At 35.8% G+C, this 19,186-nt stretch overlaps 1 protein-coding gene across 1 annotated transcript in view; it reads right to left on the minus strand.

Annotated features, from left to right (window-relative positions):
• The window catches only part of LOC114942144 (cell adhesion molecule Dscam2), a 250,788-nt gene that overhangs the window by 27,794 nt on the left and 203,808 nt on the right, over positions 1-19,186 (minus strand). Inside the window, 4 exon segments of the mRNA XM_085488400.1 lie at positions 4,646-4,984; positions 12,566-12,727; positions 16,923-17,185; positions 18,795-18,939. Coding sequence (XP_085344526.1) covers positions 4,646-4,984; positions 12,566-12,727; positions 16,923-17,185; positions 18,795-18,939 — 909 coding nt within the window.

Raw genomic sequence — 19,186 nt, forward strand, 5'->3', positions numbered from 1 at the left:
AAAGAACAGAGCGGTACAAGTGATACGATAAATCGGTGCTGTGCAAATCCAATAGAGTGTATATGAATGTGCACGATCAATTGTTGGGTACAAATATACACATAAAGTGCACAAAATATGTATCCCGCTTGAGCCGAACGTTTGCGTATTTTATCGAATTTTATATATATGTATATATATATATATATATGTATATAAAATTATATATATACATATATATGTATAATGCATGCTCATTTACATAATGTAGCATGTATTTATGCGCTCGCAAGCAAATTATTTGTTCAATTGTAATTAATAATCAAAGAGTTGAGAGGATGAAGGATATTATACGCGCCGTATCATATTGTAAGCTACATGGAAAAATGTGTAATTTTCCATTTCGATAATTTCGTAGATAATAATTTTGTATGCAATATCATACAGTAAAATCGGTAAAATCATAACGATAACAAAGATATAATGTTTATAAAGACGATTATCGCATTACAAAATCTTTTAGTCGATAAAGTGATAGTTTAGAAAGCTATTAGATTTTTTTAAATCATAAAATTACTTTTTTGATAGTTCTTTCTCTTTTTCTTTTTCCGAACCTTTATTCCTTCTTATTAATTTGAATACTTTGATATCTCTAAACTGATTGGCTATCGATCCCAATCCAATAAAAATGTATAACGTCTCTCAATTGCCTTCTTCCCCTCATTGCCGTAACGATTTCGCATCAGAAACCAATTCTTTCGACAAACGTGCGGATCAAACAGGACAGATTCGTCTCGATGGATTAGATAGATGCGAATTTTCGGTGACGCGGAGAGAAAGAAAGGGAGATGGGAAAAGAAGAAATGGAACGAGAAAAAGGAGCGAGCGTCGCATCCAGTGAGATCGGTATGTGCCAAGGGATTAGTGTGACGCCTAAGATCAAATAAGAGAGAAAAATAACTTGTGAAAAACGTGTCAGTGCAGATATGCGTGTGCTGGGTGAAATGAACGTAACTCGGTGCTCTAAAATTGAACTACGAGATTGCTGCTGTTGCTGCTGCTGCTGGCTCGTCTAACTCGCTGTGGCTCACACATAAGACGGTGTGGTGCTATATATTATTTATTTATATATATATATATATGTATATATATATATATATATATATATATATATATATATGCGCAAAATCGAATTTTGTGAAGAGTGCCTGCGTATTGGCCCCCGCATGCAATACATTTTTCATTCTAGACTACTGCGATCGTGTTGAATATGACAAACGCGTGGACCTCATATCGGCCGAAATTCTATTTCTTGTTCTATACAGGGTAGGTCATTTTAATGCCCTAAATATCTTTTTTCCTACATCTTTTACAAAAAGGTTTTGAACCAAAGTTGTTTGACTTTAAGGTGATCCTAAAACACTGTTTCATCGATAGAAACGCGAAGTTGGATTCGATCATGAATCTTTTATTGAAAAATTCTTTTCCACAATTATAGTACTAATAATAACGAATTGTGAACGCTATAATTTTATGTAAAAGAGCAAAAAAAAAGTTCAAATAGGAAAAAGTAATTTCTTAACTTTTTTATTTACCTGAAATTATAACGCCCCCCGTTTATTAATATTAATACTTTAGTTGTGGAAAAGGGTTTATCAATCTGTATAGTCAATCAAAATATTGGTATATAAAATGAGTTAAGGGAGTCAGAAGACAGCAATGTTTCCAGGCACTTTCGAGAAATTTTCTAATTATCACTTTTTAAATAGAAAGTATACTTATAAAACAAATGTGAGGTCTCTCTAGGGGGGATTTTCCTAGATACACCCTCCTTTCAACTTTGAAATTATTTCCACACAACTCTACCACTTTCTATTATTTTTGTGGTAAATAATCCATTTTAATTTTAAAGTGTTTTTAAAGATTTAATACTATTATGCAATTAGCCATTAAGTATAATCGAAGAACACAAAGTTTAATTTGAACAGGAACTTTTGACAGGTTTGCGGAATATTAATATTCCAAAATTATAAATAACTCATGAGAAAATCAAGAAAATCCTTAACTAATATACATAGTTAGCGGAATATTAATATTCCAAAATTATAAATAACTCATGAGAAAATCAAGAAAATCCTTAACTAATATACATAGTTAGATTTGTTTCAATCAGACTTACAACTTTTCTTTAAAAAAATCGTTTTTACTTAGAAAAGTGAATTTCTTGAAAGTGATACTATCTAATAAACAAATTGATGTCGTTGTTTAAAATCAAACCGACTTTTGTGCAAAGTATATTTTTTTTGGAAAAGATATAGAAAAAACAGATTTAAGGTAAGACATTAAAATGATCCATACTCTATATATTTCCTTTTTTTATCTTACACATTTTATTGTCTCTCTTTTGAAACACAATAATTTAACAGAAGAAGACTTTCTCTCAAATTATTATTTCAAAGCATTGAAAAGACAATATATGATTTTTTCGCCAACGCTCTTTCGTGACCAAAGAGTTGGGTACTGTTTTGCATTTGACGCTCGCGAAATTAATGCGTTCAAGTTAATGCGGGAGAGTATGCGATCGCAGTACTTAATTATTGCGATAAGGGGTAGAGAGAAGGTGCGAGAGAAGGTGGGACACAGTGCGCGCGTGTTGGATACATATCTAGATAGAAAATACGATATATATGCGGTGACCGCGTGAAGGGGTAGTGGAGAGGTGAGGTGGGGTGATGGGGGATGGTGAAACAACGTTATATTATGCTGTGCTCAAGTGCGTTGGTGCAACGGGTTGCTGCTGGCTGGGCGGCTGCTGCTGCTGCGTCATTTCGCGCGTATATCGTCTCTCTTAAAAAAAAAAGGACTCTAGAGCTGCGTTTATCCGGACGATGGCGTTGCCCGCTTATCCGGAATGGCGAATTGTTCTTCTCGCGTATCTCCGTGAATATCCGGCTAGCGTGTAACATGTTTCCAGAAAAAATTCCCCACGCGATTCCCTCTCTCGCGTTTTTTAATGAACAAACTTTTCGCGTAGAAAAGTCATTTTTCTTCCTTGTTTTAATTTCTTTTTTGTGAAAAATTCAACTCTTATCTCAAAGGTACTAATATATCTATGAGATGAAAAAAAGTTGCGTGTGTTAATGATATAATCTCAATTCTGAAAACTTTCAAACACGATACGTGTAAATTATATAAGAGAATATTAGAATATCCTAGAGAGAAAGAGAGAGAGAGGATGGATCTGTCAGATAATAAAAGTATCATTTACAAATAGCTTTAAATAGAAATCGGAATTTATATAAAATTCTATGCTAATATATAGAGAAGATAGCTACTGAGAAAAATTGAATTAGATTTTCAAATAAGACATTTCTTCTTTAGGACGTTTTATTATATTTTGATTAATTACCCAACCGAGCTCTTATATAGTATTACATCGCAAATAATTGGCCAAATCGATGAAGAAATGTGTGGGAGATTTTTTCTATCAGTCGGCTCCGCGTTGTTGTAACAATACACGTATGCGCGTACGGTGGTCCCGCTTAACGGCATATGTGCCATAATTCACGTGGGGAGGACGGATATTACTTTCACGCACAAAGCTAGTCCCGTCGCGTTCGAATTCCGAGCGTGCGCGCGAACGCAGTTCGATATTCTTCGTCAATATCCGGATATCCGCTGCAAAATCCGAGTGCGCAGCCCTAGTGTGATTCCCGCATCATGCTACTTTTTGACGAACGGCTGCGGTGGCTGCTGCTGCTGCTGCTGCTGCTGCGGTTGCGGCTGCGCTTACGTGACGACGATACGGCAACTGCGGGTGAATGGAATAGGAGGGTGACTCGGCATTTTAAATCGCGAATTTGTGCTCCGTCATTCGCAATTTTTATTTCGCGAAATCCCTCTGGCCTGATTGCCAGGGGAATAATTTCACACTTTGCCGTATCGTAATTTAGTTGATTCGCATGTTGTCACAGTATGAAAATAGAAAATAACAGTAAATGACAGTTATAATTAGACATCGCAAAATCGAATTTAAAATATTTAAAAATTTTTTAAATTTTAATCCTTTTTTGCTAAAATATGGCATCGACGCTGACAGTGATGTAACGAGAAATTTATCAGAAATAAAAAATTTCAAATTAATACACGACTTATCAAACGTGACCTGCATGATATTTCGTAAGACGAAACGGCGAAAATTTAATGTAATTGTTTCATAGAATTTGGTTTTACTAATAAATTCAAAAATGTATTAGTTCTTAAGATTGAATATGTCCCAAGTAGCAAACTGACGTCATTCAACGTCAAAATGATGTATACTTGGTACCTGGGTTTGTATCTTTATAACCAGAATAGGACATATGTTTATATAAACTTTTTAACATCATATGAACAATTACATTCTAGAATATGGACCATTCCTTTTAAAATACCCTGTATAACTGTCTTTGATATCATCTTATTCTAAACAAAGATTCTATATTTGCATCGCGGTCATCTTCACCCTCCAGATTCAGCCACCCACCGCCGCTACATCGTCGCGAATACAGTAGTGCGCTGCCAAGGTGCAAGACAGTGATGTGCGAGAGAGAAAAAAAACACAAAGACTCGGTGCGTTTTTTCGTGGTGCGGTACAGCTAGTGCGGTACAGCTCTCTTTACTTTACCACGAACGATCAACTCGGCCGTCCAGAGGACCTCGGCCACCGAATTGCGCGCCAGACAAGTATAGTTGCCGGTGTGAGCGGCGGTGACGCGCTCAATAACTATGGCACTGGAATGGGCGTCAATGTTGGTTACGCGCAGTCCCGGAGGTATCTGCGAGTGATGTCGGGGATCGTTTACGGCGACGGCGACCGCCGTACCGAGGGTGGAAATCGGCTCGCCGTCCTTCGACCAGATGATCGTGAACGGCGGATCGCCCTTCTCGACCATACAGGTCACCTGGGCCCGCAGACCCTCCGACAGGTCCTTCTTAAAGCTAAAGGGAGCTATGGTGGGCGGAACTGCACAAAAAAAGAGAGAAAAACATGGTGACTGTGAGTGTGAGTGGTGATGATATGCGTGTACACGTGCGTGGACTTGTAGAATTCGTCGGAGATCTCTTGAAGATGGCCTTTCCCATTGTTGTTGTTGATTGAATGCTTGCGCTTTCTTCCGCCTTATTGTTAGATATGGGAGGGTTAGCATACATCCACACATATCGACTGGTACCTAGGATCACCAGTACGATTGACCAATTAGAGAATCTTAGGTCCACATTATGAACTCGCATCTATTTCTAAATGTACCTCTAAAGTTATATAGAAGTACCTCTAAAGTTAGAGACACAGATAAATGTACATCTAAAATCAATCATATTTTTATCGCGCATTTAGAGCTTACATCTATCTGTGTTAGATGTACCTCTAAAGCTAGAGACGCAGGTAAATGTATCCAAAGGCACATTTATCGAAAGTGTGAGAAATGTGGTTCAAAATAAGTTTTTTTTAGATGATTGTCTCTAAATGCGTCACTACATGTGCGCTCATAATACCGCCACATTTATCGTGGCGCATTTAGAGACACATCTATAGAGATAGATGTACACTCATAATATGGGCCTCTCTAACTTTAGAGGCGTCTCTTATCTTATTGTTAGAGATACATCTAGAGATAGATACGAGCTCATAATACAGCTCCTAGTGTTCAACTGGCCAATTAACAACGCGAGCTATCGGATTCTGTTTTCTTGAACGTTCCTCAGACGGATCTTTTTGGTATCGCGGATAGATTAAAATAAATATGGTTAGCCCTTATTTAACGTCGTCCCAGAGGACGAAACTTATCCAGCGTCGTTCACTGAGTCCGGATACCACACAGCGGAGAAACAGGGACGAAATTGTTGAGTTAATAGTTTGACCGGCGAGTTTTAGGTTGGTCTACAACGACGAATCCGTGGTTGAAGTCTAAGAGGAGTCTTTGAACGCGGAGTTTCAACGCACAGACATATTTGTTGTCTTATAGAATTGATGGAATAAAATGCAAGGAACAGATGAGATTCACGTTGATCATTACAGATTCATCATTGATCAATTAATTATATACGAAAGTAACATGTGTGAAAGAGAGAGAATGATTTAATTGTATCATTGCGTCTTGATGTAATATGGCTGTGTTATATTTGTCGTGTGGTCGCGTAAGAGTGTATTTGTACTGAAACAAAGAAATAACGTTGAATTAAAGACAGACAAAATTAAAATAATGTAGCGAGAAATGTTTCATTAATGTTGAATGCAATAAGCAGTTCTCGATTTACATATAATTGATATTTAAATACGAGGGTCATACCAAAATTATTGAGCAATATTATAATATTTTTATAAATTAAAAGTTATTATTCAAAAAACAATAAAGGAAAGACATTTAATTTATAAAAAAAATTGTAGTCTATTTTACTTTTGGTATGATCCTCATAATATTACATTAAATACAATGAATCTACAATTCTAGATTTTCTCTTTAATACAACGAGAAGAAATTTTCTAACGTCAGTAGTTATTATTCATCATTACCGCTTCACTAAAAGTTCATTTACGCAAATCGAGAACAATTCACGACATCTTCCTGCTGCATCACTGACGATGAAAGGGTTTATGGTTTCGCGATAGCATCGTGAACTATATGTTTCCGTTTGCACCAAACGGGAGCGCGTCCCTCGAGAGTGCTCGCCGTGTGTATTTCGCAAAATATGCAGCGGCGAAAACAATCAAGCAGAGCAAGAGGGAAGGTGGAGGCCGGGGAAGGAAGGCGGAAGAGAGAGATCTCTCTCTCTCTTTTCATTCGCGGTCGTCGACTTTTCGATGAGAGCACTCGCTCGTCGCGACGAGCGTAATGCCGTGGAACAACAATAATAACTTGCCTCGTTGTGCACCTCGTGCGATACCGATGTATATACTCGGATACAACCCGGAGAACGCCAGAACCCCGGGGGTATTAGAACAGAACGCGACGGTTGTTTGAGAATAATTGAGAAACCGCGAGCGGGTAGAGGGAAGTAGATAGCGGCAACATAACGTGAGTAATGCCCAAAGAGGTCCGTCGCACGTATGCATGTAGACGCGGGAACTGCACACGTAGTATGTATAAATGTTCATATATATACACGTATACAAAAGCGAAGGGGGATGACAGAGTGGGGGGGGGGAGGGGGTGGTGGAGAAAGGGTACAGGGAAAAAGGGACGGTAGCAGAGAGGATGGGTTCTCGGGCGAGACAACAAAGAAGCTCTTGCGGTAGACACGTTGCGTTGATAAATTTGCGTCGCATAGTTTCGGAGCAAGTAGAGCGCGAATTCCCGGTGAAGATAATTTGGCGGTCGACCGTCCCTTAATTGGCGTCTCCCAACGTTATCGATAGCGAGCGCGTGACGTTAATTCGCGAGAATACGGCTTTAACAAGTCAAACTGTCTCGAACACGTAGCGCGAAGGTTATGATGAATCCAATTTTTCAATCTGCCAAAATCGCAATTTTTTGAGTTTCAAAGAACATTTTGAAGATATAGAAGACTAGTTGGATTGTTTTTGTTTTCTAAACTTTTCAATATGCATCTAATAAATGCGTTGCATTGTAGTAGAGAAATGAAGACTATAACCTAACCTAACCTAACCTAATTATTTAAAACTGAGTAAGTCCATTGTCGTCTATGAGCGGACGTATTCAAATGTGTTACTGCAAGTTTGGACTTTGTTCTTGACTGCATATCAAGTTGGTAGTTAACAATGAGTCGAGAATGAAAATTATCAGATAAAAGATGAAAGAATTAAGTATTAAAACAATCGAAAATTCAGTTGACACAAATATCTTCACAAGAAAATTAAAATCGAATGCCTACAATATTCGCGTAATTTACAAGAATGGCGAGAATAAATAGAATCGTTTCTTCCAAGGAAGAAGTAATTTCTACTATCACAGAAACATAAATTAATTATATGCCACATTAATTATATTTACACGATATCAATAAATACGTAAGAGATGTGCAAAAGTGAAACAATTTGTGCCCCCTGTTTGTTCTTTGCTCGTCGATGAAATGCGAAAATCGCCCTTGGGCAACTCATTTGCTCGGTTCATTGACGGGAGCTCCGTTTCGCTAACAGCGATTCGCTCGTCGAAAGAACATGGCGCTTTTAATACGCTATCCTCGAGAGATGTAAATGCGCGGGGATGTTCTTGAGGGTGGGAATCTCATTATACGGGGATTGCACAATATGTAACACGCATCGGCGGATGTATGTAAACCACTCCTCTATGCTCTTCATAGTGCCTTTGAGTGATAAATATCTCGCCTCTATTTTTCTTTTATAATAGAAGATGGAATGGTTTGATATATAATCACAAAAGATGTCGACCGCGTAATCTTTGACGAGTTTTTTCACTCTTCCATTTTCATCGCTTTTTAAATCACGCTTTATTAAATCTCATCGTTTTATATACAAACGTTGAAGAAAAAGTCAGATCATTTCAATGTCGATGAAAGTTCGCACGAGAATATCAAACTTTTTACTCTTCCTATATATGGACGGTTATTATTCAATCGCGGATTGATCTTTTGCGCTTTTGCTTCGCCCGCGAGATTTGCGCGTTCAAGTGGGCGGTTCGATTGACGAGAATCGCGCGTCGATTAATAGCGACCATCACATTTCTCCCCCTCCCCCATTTCTCTTTCGATCAACGTTGGTACTCGCCGTTGGGTTGCGCCAATGGAAACGCGCGTAAACCGCCAAGTACGATTGGAAAAGAGCTTTTAGCAGAATCACAACCGCGAGTCAAGCACGCCGCATCCTCGCCAAGGAAATAAAAAGGGCTATTCTACTAGAATACGGAAATTGGTTCGGAAAATCAGGAAAAATTCTCTCGAAGCGAGAACCTCAGAACTCGAGGTTCCACACATATATAGAGAGTGATGAGGCTAAAATATCATTCTATCCTTATGATAATAGGCTATTGGCTATTACTTCATGTTAGATATGAGAATTGAAATAGGATAGTGTATACATACAAAGTGTTCAGTGTAATAATTGCTGCATCTCTCATGTGCAGGTAGAGTGGATTAAACCGAACAAGAAAGTCCTTTACCGTTTTGCGATCTTCGCAGTAATTAATGAGGAATTAATTAAAAAAGATTAGCCAATCCACGTGAGTACAGGCGCGCGACGAAGTGGGAACTCAACAAAGGACTATTGGCTATGTACGAGTGACGCATAACGCTGGAACTCTTACGTGGGCGTTTCCTTTGCGCTTATTGGTCAATCTTTTTTAATTGATTTCTCATTAATTATTGCGAAGATTGTAAAACAATAGAGGACTTTCTTACTCAGTTTAACCCGCTCTACCTGCACACGAGGTTCGACGATTATTGCATCCTGTACACACGTATAATGAGAAAGTCTTTATTTTTCGGACGAGATGAATAAAAAATCAATCTGAAATAATTTCCGGATAGTTTTCTGTGTTTTCTTTGAGGGAGAAGGGGAGAGAATCGAGACGACGAAGGGAAGGCTGCGGTCGCTGCGTACCATGGACCAAAAGGGATGCCGTGCGGGATGTCTTGGCAGCGTCGTTGCTCGCGACGCAAGTATAGTTGCCGTTATGCGCGGTCGATGCGCTCTGTATCCTTAATGCGAGATCGAACTCGCCGATCTGATGAGTTGTGGCTTCTCGCGGCTTCAACGGCCTGCCATCCTTCAACCAGGTAATCTTCAGGGGCGAGTCGCCCTCGCTGACCGCGCAAGTCACGTGCACCCGCGCGCCCGCCTGGATATTGACGGGAAAGCTAAACGGATCGATTTTAGGTGGTACTGCAAATTACAAGAAGTACGAGAGTTTATTTCACATCGCGACGTCGTGCATTATCGTTGTCGTCGTCGTCGTCATTGACGTCGTCGTTGTCGTATCGTTGAGCCGGAAGAAGTCGAGTCGAGAGGAGAAAGGATCACGAAGAATACTTTTTAAATATTTTAACCATATAAAACGAATAGACAAAGATTATTATTTATTTATGTAACACTATGTAGTCAATTGTTTGAGAATGCACTGGATTATTTCCAAGTCATAGAATAGGATATTGAATTTTTCCTCTTCTTTCTCTTTAATTGCTCTTATTTTGTTCCTCTAGTTTTAAGAATTATTTTATCTCAAAAGTTTTGTAGAGAATAATGCGAAACTTGGGAATTTTTAATTTTAAAGGAAATAACTTAAGCAATTTAACAGAATATTCGATATACTTTTTTCTTTCTTTTTCTTTTTCTTTTTCTTTCTCTTTGCATTATCTATACTCGACTTTTACAATCCAATATCCTCTCGACTTAAAAAATTTAGGTTGAGGATACACAAAGAGTTTTGCAAGATTGCCGGATCTAATTATATTAGTAATCGTCGCAAACACATTTTACATATCCTACCTGTGTGCTTTGCTTGACGTGATCGCAGTACAAAAATCGATTATCTGAAATTGTCATTTATGCCAAGAGCAGTGTTCAAGATGTAATATTATTTAAATTGTATTATCTATTCCCTTAATTACTGTGCTAAAAAATTATTATTATTAGAAAATATTTAAGGATTAGATTGTATTATTAATGAAACGACAGTGCCCTTCACAATTTTATTGAAATGATAATGAACTGCACATTTAATGCATTATCACAGTGGAAGCAAAATTAATTTTGATAGCTTTAAACATTTTTATTAACATTTAATATAACGTTTAAAAATAAATTTTAGAATTTTAAAATACTTCTTATATAATTATGATTAGTGCATTAGAATAGCAATAAATCGCTACCTCATGCTAAGGAAATAAAGTATGAAATTTTCTCGCGAAATATAATTTATCTCCCGAAATATCCCGTTTCGCAAGAGAGAAGTCTTAAAATGTAGAGCGCCTTTTGCGGTAGAAATGAAGCGGCTGGGATTTCTTTTTAAATCATGAAAAGTCCGCTGCACACACACACTCGCACGTATCGTCATATATACGTGAAGTACAGGAGAGAATCTCCGTCGTTCGATCTCGAGAAATAAAATGTGTACTTGTAGTTCTTCCTTTTACCCATTTTCTGTATTATACACATGGGACTCCATGCGTACTACTATACTATATGCGGGAAGAAGCGCTACAAATTTTTCTACGACGATTCTCTCCTCCGCGGTGTGACGCATATCGAGAGGAAAATTGTCGTGCTTCAATACGCGAGATAAAAATTCACGATTCGATAAAACGTCCGTGCAATTCCGCGCGCATAGCTATCAATTTAAAATTCTTCCACGAAGAAGAAAGACGAATCGGACATTTCGTTGATATATTCGTGTTCGAATTTTTTTTATCTATCGCTTCCTATATTCTCGAATGTGTTATAACTCGTTTTGAATGACGTATAATATTTTTATAATGTATATACATATGTAATACAGAATATAATAAGTATCTATAGAAGATATTGTCCAAACCTACCGAATATTTTTTTAATAACAGATTTCACACTCAATTTGGAGACCATTTTTTTTTCTCAAAAATCGACATATGTCTTTTTTTGTAATTGAGTCTTAAATTGAAATTCTATTAGAATAAACTGCATAAACTCTGAAATTGACTGAATAATATGCAGTTTTGTTAAATTTGTAACTTGGATATTATTGATGTTATTTTTGTTGAGGAAAAATCGTTTTTGAATTGGCTAGAAAGATTATTTTTAAAAGCACTTCCGGAGTGATTTTGGGATTTTCTATTATACATTTATCATGCATTATACATATATATATTGTACAATATAAAATAGAATATGCCAAAATCACACTGACTATGCTTTTTAGTGACAGATTCTGTAGCCAATTTGAAAACGATTTTTCCTCAGCGAAAATATCAAGACATCAATAATGTCTATTATAAATACAAGGTGTATACAAGATGTCCCATTTTGATTGCACTCTACAAATATCTCAAAATCAAGATATTGTAGACAACAAATGGTTAAATAAAATTTTTAATTTTGAAGAGGAAAAGAGTTGATAATCTTAAATTTTAACTAAAGCTTTTCAAGATAATTTAAAGGTCAACCTAGATTTTTTAATGTATACATATATATTATATGTATATACGCGTATGCGTGTATGTGCAAAACATTTATATATTATATATTATATATTATATTGCAGTTTTATTATTTATTTTATTCTCTTTAAAATTTTTAAGACTCGATTTGATGGGCAAATAATTAACAAAAGATTTAAAGTTTCGATTTTTGCATTAAATGGCGTGTGTCAAATCCGCAAACAATATTGCGCGATTTCTTCGGATAAGTCAACTTCATCATGAAAGAACTTGATTGCGATTACGACTACGATTACGGTCAACTTTACATTTAGGATTCGCGGAACATCTCGACAAAGTTGATCGCCACATCATTGTCGAACGACGACCTTGCTCTTGTGGGACACTGTTGTTTCAATTAAAAAAACAGACAAGATGTTTGCTTAAAAGAAATGAAGAAGAAAGTTAATATATATACATGTACACATAACGTGCGAGTGAGAAAACGAGAGAACTTTACCTTTGACTTCGATGTGAATAGTCTGCGAGTCGGAGCGACCTTGCTTATTCTTCGCGGTGCACGTGTATGCACCGCGATCGGTACTGCTGTCGACCCGATGCAACACCAGCGTACCATTTGCAGACACTTCCTGACGACGACTAGTCGGCAATATTTGACCATCTGCGAGAAAAAAGTGTTTTATATATACGACATTGTTCTCTTCGAACAAAAAAAGAGAGAAATGGCGCACACATATATATATGCCTATATATACTAGTGAATCTTGGGGGGGATTAATTTCCCTTGCAAATTAAAAGAAATTAATTTCTTAAAAATGTAATTAAAAAATTTAAACATTTTAAAAGAAAGTAGAAATAAGATTTCAGAAATTTTATCGATTATCGATGTCAAGATCCGCTAATGCCTATATATAATATGTATATTGTATATATGTATATATATGTATGTATACACACACACACACACACATACACACGTAAGGTATTCTATTTTAATTGCACATCTCAAAAATCAAAACATTTTAGGAAATTTAGGTTTATTTTTATGGATGGTTTTGAGGAGAAAAAATGGATAATCTTGAATTTTAATTAAAGTTATTTTTCAAGATTATTTTGAGACCTCTAATAAATTAATTTTTTAAAGTAAAACCTTAATTTAACCTACTTTTTTAATAAATCGATTTCTTATAATATATTCCTTTTTATATCCGACGTCATTTTGACATCAAATAACGTCATTAGACGTCAAAATGACGTACGCTTGCTACCTGGAAAATAAGTGACAAATAAAGAAAACTAATAAATAAAATAAGTTTATAATAATATCGGGTTAAAATTTTACGGCAGAGTACACATTTTGATTGCTTCTACACTGGCCAAATTTTATATTTCTATTTGAACGACACTCTCTCATATCGTCAGGTATATATAATCTCAGGAATATCCTTCTTTATTGGCACGAGTGTACAAGTTTTAATCGAAAATGGAAAATTGCAGTGTCCACGAAGGTGCGATATTTGAGTTTAAATTATGCATTTGCTTTTCACTGCTCGCCACGCAATCCGCGCGCGACCGTAGCATTGTGGAAATGCGGTTTTCCACTGAGTTCGCACCACATTGGCGACGTTACGGCGATGCAGTCGAGTGTTCAATATGCTTTCATAACCGGCGACCGACTTTGAAATTGTTGTCGAACCAAAGTCACGTCTTTGGTGTGGTGCGATATATATTTGAAGAAGGAACAGAGTTAAACAACAAAAATAGCATCGTACAATGGTTTACATTAAATAAACATGTGTGTACAATCGTATTTAAATATAATACAAAACGCAACAAAAGATACAGATATGAAAAATAAGATTATAAAAATATACAAAATATGTGCATACATGAATTGAGAATCCTTTTTATAGAAATATCGATATTTGTATGTATAATAATAACGTTTATTTGATCCTTTGGGACTACAAAAACGTTTTTTTTTTTTTTACAAGGGATGTATCCGAATTTTTTTACAATATCTTCTTAATTACCTTTTAACTTGACTATAATTGCAATTATAATTTCTTTTTTTCTCATCTCTTCTTTTTTCCTCCCTTTTAACTTTTCCTACTTCCACATTCCTTTTCTAAAAAAATTCTTATGAGGTACATGGAATGTTTAGAATCGAACGGGGTTTGAACCTGGGACCTATCGCCTATCAGTCCGTGACTTTCTACGTGAGGCCACATGTCACCCCATCCTAAAATAATGTCCATTACTGTTTATTGTAATACAAAACACCGATAGTTTGTAATGGTTTTTAATAAATAAATTTTAAAAAAATCTATGTAAAATATCAGATTTTTTTCACAGGACACTTATTGTATAATACATAAATTGCTTATATATAAAATATATTTAAAAATAAAAATTAAATCTGTGCATTACATAAATGTAGAATAAAGGGTTAATTATAAAAACACAGAAGTAAACATTTTTTTTCACAGATAAACCGCTATTTCGCTATTATTTTTCTCGTAGATCGTTAAAAAGCACTGCACTTATAACGCTAAATGGACCAAATGGCCGTGAATGGTCGTCGCGACGTCGACGGAAGTTGGGGGAATGGAAAGTTGGCGCAACGATCGTTTGAAACTTTTCCGAAGTCGAGTTCATCATGACGAGAAGAAGAGCGCCCGAAGTTGGCCGCTTCGGGACTACTCGCGACCTCGATCGAAATAAAAAGGTTTTTCTCACCCTCTTCCTCAGGATTATACGCCACCCGAGGGACGAGCGGGAAGAGCGCATCGCCGCTCTTGCTTCTCCCTAAAGATCTCCCGAAGGCAGACGAAGGAAATTTCCCGGCGAAGCGTGACCTTCCCGTCGAAGTCCAAGACGCGGCCCGTTAACTTATTTACGCATCCTTTGCAGCATCCCAAGTATTTTAATCTCCGCGAGCGTTTAATTCCACCATCCGGCAAGGCAAATAAAAGACGCGCAGCGCAAAGGTCGGAGGACTTCATTAAAGCAGGAAAAGAGAGAAGAGAGCGGGTTCCGTGGTTTGCTCGATGAAGTAGAGTGCGCCGATATTCATGAAAATGTTTGTGCACACTCTAAATACGACTCGCGGAGATATTAAGGGGATCCTTCAGCGAACGATGAATTCCGACAAAATAATAGCAATTTCATGGAATTAAAAATATTGGTAATTATCGACTGATTTTCGGAGAATAATTACAGATATTTTAAATTTTACATTATAAATCATTCAGATCAAACGTGTAATGGCACACATAGAGTTAATTTTTTCTATATTTAATACTATTATAGGTTTGAACGTAAATATGTATTGCTGTTTTTTGCAGATACGAATCGTAATACAAACTATACTTTCATACACTGGATTTTTAATCTAAATTTAGAAGATAAAAATGCTTTTTTTCATATATGTTAATCCCAGAGATCTTGTGTTTATATTCATACAAAATGTATATTTTTTATATAAATATAATATAATTAGTTGACAGCTCGTCTGTCATTCGACACGTCACATCGAGATAAAATAGTAGATAAGGAAAACTATAATTTCATAATTATTTCTCGTTTTTTATATAAAATTGAACTTCCCTAGGATCATTAATATATGTATTGCAATCGTAGAAAAGAATTTTTAATTCTGTTAAATTAATGCGACAAAAGACTAGAAGTACGAAAATAATTGCTTGATAAAACAAACAATTGTGAAGAATCCCTTTAAAAGGCGAGGAATAATCAGCGTATTTTTTTGGAAAATAATGTTATATATCATCTTTTAGCTGAGAGATGCGACACAATCGCGATTTTCATCGAATCGTCACGATACTTTACAAGAAATGTGACACAAATGTAACATATAAAATACACAAGTGTGTGTTTCTTCACTACGCTATTGGAATAAGAGATCTTCCACTTGACGTCGAAAGACGATTTTTAATATCGAAAGAATAACTGAATAATTCAATTTCGCTATAGAGAGGTAAAAGTTCGCGGAAAATCTGAAGATTCCGAGGTATCGAGAACTAAAAGCGAGTAATAAAATAGTAAAGCAAAGATCTTGTCGATGAAAGAATTGTATAGCGAAAAATTTCATCTTCTTCGATCCATACCAGTGGTTTTCAATTCACAATCCATATCTTTTTCATTTATTAGAAATATGTAAAAATATATCTTAGCAATATTATCATCTCTTTTATTCTTGCTATGAGTTCTTGAAACAATCAAACAAATTGAAATTGTGCTCACAAATTTTGCATTATAATCTCTTCGTACGTGAATTACTTTCATTGTATTTAATAATAGAATAGGATTTTTACTCATTCATTCATTCCATCCAACATGCATTTATTTTAAAAGGATTAAAAATATACGATATTTTTTGAAAAAAATTTTAAGAATTTAAAAACTTTAAAAATTTAAAAGTTTAAAATAATTTTTTTTTAATTTATATATTTCCAAAATTTTAAAACTAATAAAAATTATTATAATTCTCATTATCCAATTTATTTGATCTAGCATTTATTTAAGAAAAGAGAAAAAAACGGTCGAAACTTTTTTTGAAAAAGAATTTTTCAAAATTAAAAAATTTCCAATTTTTTCAAAATTTCCAAAATTAAAAAATTTTCAAATATTGAATAATAATAGATAGGATTCTTATTAATTTATTCGATCTATAATACGCATTTATTTAAAAAAAGTACGATATTTTTTTAAGTTTTTCAAATTTAAAAAAATTTAAATTAAAAAAAAAATTTTCAAAAATTTCAAAATTTAAAAGTAAAAAAAAATTTTTTTTTTAAATCGAAGGTGGAAAACCACTGATTCATATGGTGCCAAACCTTTCTCCCAGGTGATACTGGCGATAGGAAAACCCGCGACGGGACACTTGATGACGGTCGTCTCGCCGGCCACGGCGGCATAGTTACCCATCGGTCGCACATGAGGCAGCCCATAAATATTGAGCCGGGCCGCGTGATGCACCTTTGCGACGCGATTCACCGCCGAGCACCTGTACTCGCCACCATCCTCCACCCGCACTGCGCTTATGTTCACATGGGATATCACGTCGCCGTGTACCGTCACGTACTGGCCTATCATGAATCTGCAAGCAAATCACCACTGTTTTACTAACCTACCTACCTACCTATACCTATATCTGCTTGGTATACATGGCGATCTTTCGAAGAGAAAATTGTTGAAAATTTTATATCGAATGAACCTCAAAGCTCGAATCTGAAGCGTAAATCAATATTGTCGAGAATTTTTTATCGTTCATCAGTGCTAGACATCTGCAAGTAATTTTGAGTAATAAAGTTTTTTACAAAATTTCTTATTTCAAAATAATGTATCTATCATATAGGTTAGATTTGAACAAATCAACATATATTTCAAAATGTGGTACAATAAATTAACATTTATTATTTTCAAAATAAAAATAATTTCGTAATATTTTTCGATATTTAAGTAAAATATTGTAGAGCTTTTCCGAGCAGAAAAAAATATTGTGTTCTATCGAGACTCTATTCTAGGATCTGATCTCCTTAAAAAGTGTCAAACAGTAAATGCAGAAGTTCAAACATTCTTTTTTTCAACAGTTCAAACAATTTTTTTTATTGCATTAAATTTTATTATTAATCGAATGCTAATGTTTAGTGCAAGCAAGAAAAAATGAACAATCTATGAACGCAAATAATAATGTTCAAACGTTCACATTCACTGTTCGTTCGCTAATTGTAAGTGTATACCCAGCTTTACATGTGTATAATATATTCTCTACAATATTCATAGATTAAATCCAACTTGTAAATTATTATTTATTACGAATCATCTGGCATGCAGGTTAAGTCTTTATCATAACCCTAACAGCACACATATCCCGAAGACATTCAGAAAACATCCTGTTCACATTCACTGTTCGTTCGCTAAGTGTATACCCAGCTTTACACGTGTATAATATATTCTCTACAATATTCATAGATTAAATCCAACTTGTAAATTATTATTTATTACGAATCATCTGGCATGCAGGTTAAGTCTTTATCATAACCCTAACAGCACACATATCCCGAAGACATTCAGAAAACATCCTGAGAATGTTCAAATGTCCTCCGAATATCCTCTAAATATCTTTCGGATATGTTGTGCTATTAGCGAGAAAGTGTATTTCTCATGATAGACAGCTTGGCATTTTTCCCCAAGAAGATATAACTTTTCTCAGAAACGATCCCCCTTTCTGAACAAGATTATTCTTATCGCGACTCGCTCACGGCGATAATCATCGGGATCGCAGAATTATCGACCGTCTGCTCGACTTATGTGAGCGCCCGTTAAATCCATCGTTTTGGAATTCGGTCGGCTTTTAAAAACGTCCAGACTGAACAGCGTGATTGGTAATTTTCCTCTCAATTGGTTCAGAGAATCGAAGCCCGCGGGGGTCTATCGAGGCGCGCTCCCACGAGGAGATCCCGATCGGATGGAAATCCCGCTTCCACACCGATTTTCCACGATGGACGATCCCGGTGTAATACCCTAAGGTTAATAATCCGCGAATAATCTCTCCGTGTATGTACAACGTTTGATTTTGGTGCCATGGACTTTCCGTTTGAAGAAAGAACGAGAGGGAAAAACGCGGTTATTAGCAGATCGCCTCGCTTTTTTTCATCGTTTGAAACAAACAAAGATCCTTGCGACGCAAACTACTCTCGTTTTACCTGTCGTTTTGCGGAAGAGGAAACCCATCCAATGTCCAGGAGAAATGCGGCGTGGGGTTGCCCATCGCGATACACTTGAGTGACACTGAAGGACCGGGCTGCATCGTCTGCTCGATGAACTTGTACAGAAGTTGAGGCGCTGCGTCTAGAAAGGCAATAAAAAATTCAGACATATAATATTAAAAGAATCTTGCTGCGAATTAAAAAATTATTCATTAATTTAAAAAAAAAAACAAAGAAAGTATAATTCAATTTATAGTATACAAGAAAATATATATTTTACGTACGAGTATTTCAGGAAATCTATTTATTAATTATAATTTGCGTTAAAAATTTTATATGATGAAATTTAAAATTTATCTTTGCTTTAATTAAGTTACATTGTTTCGTGA

Source organism: Nylanderia fulva, unplaced genomic scaffold, assembly GCF_048542155.1.
Source record: "Nylanderia fulva isolate GAGA-0341 unplaced genomic scaffold, ASM4854215v1 Scaffold69, whole genome shotgun sequence".
In the NCBI taxonomy this organism is placed as follows: domain Eukaryota; kingdom Metazoa; phylum Arthropoda; class Insecta; order Hymenoptera; family Formicidae; genus Nylanderia; species Nylanderia fulva.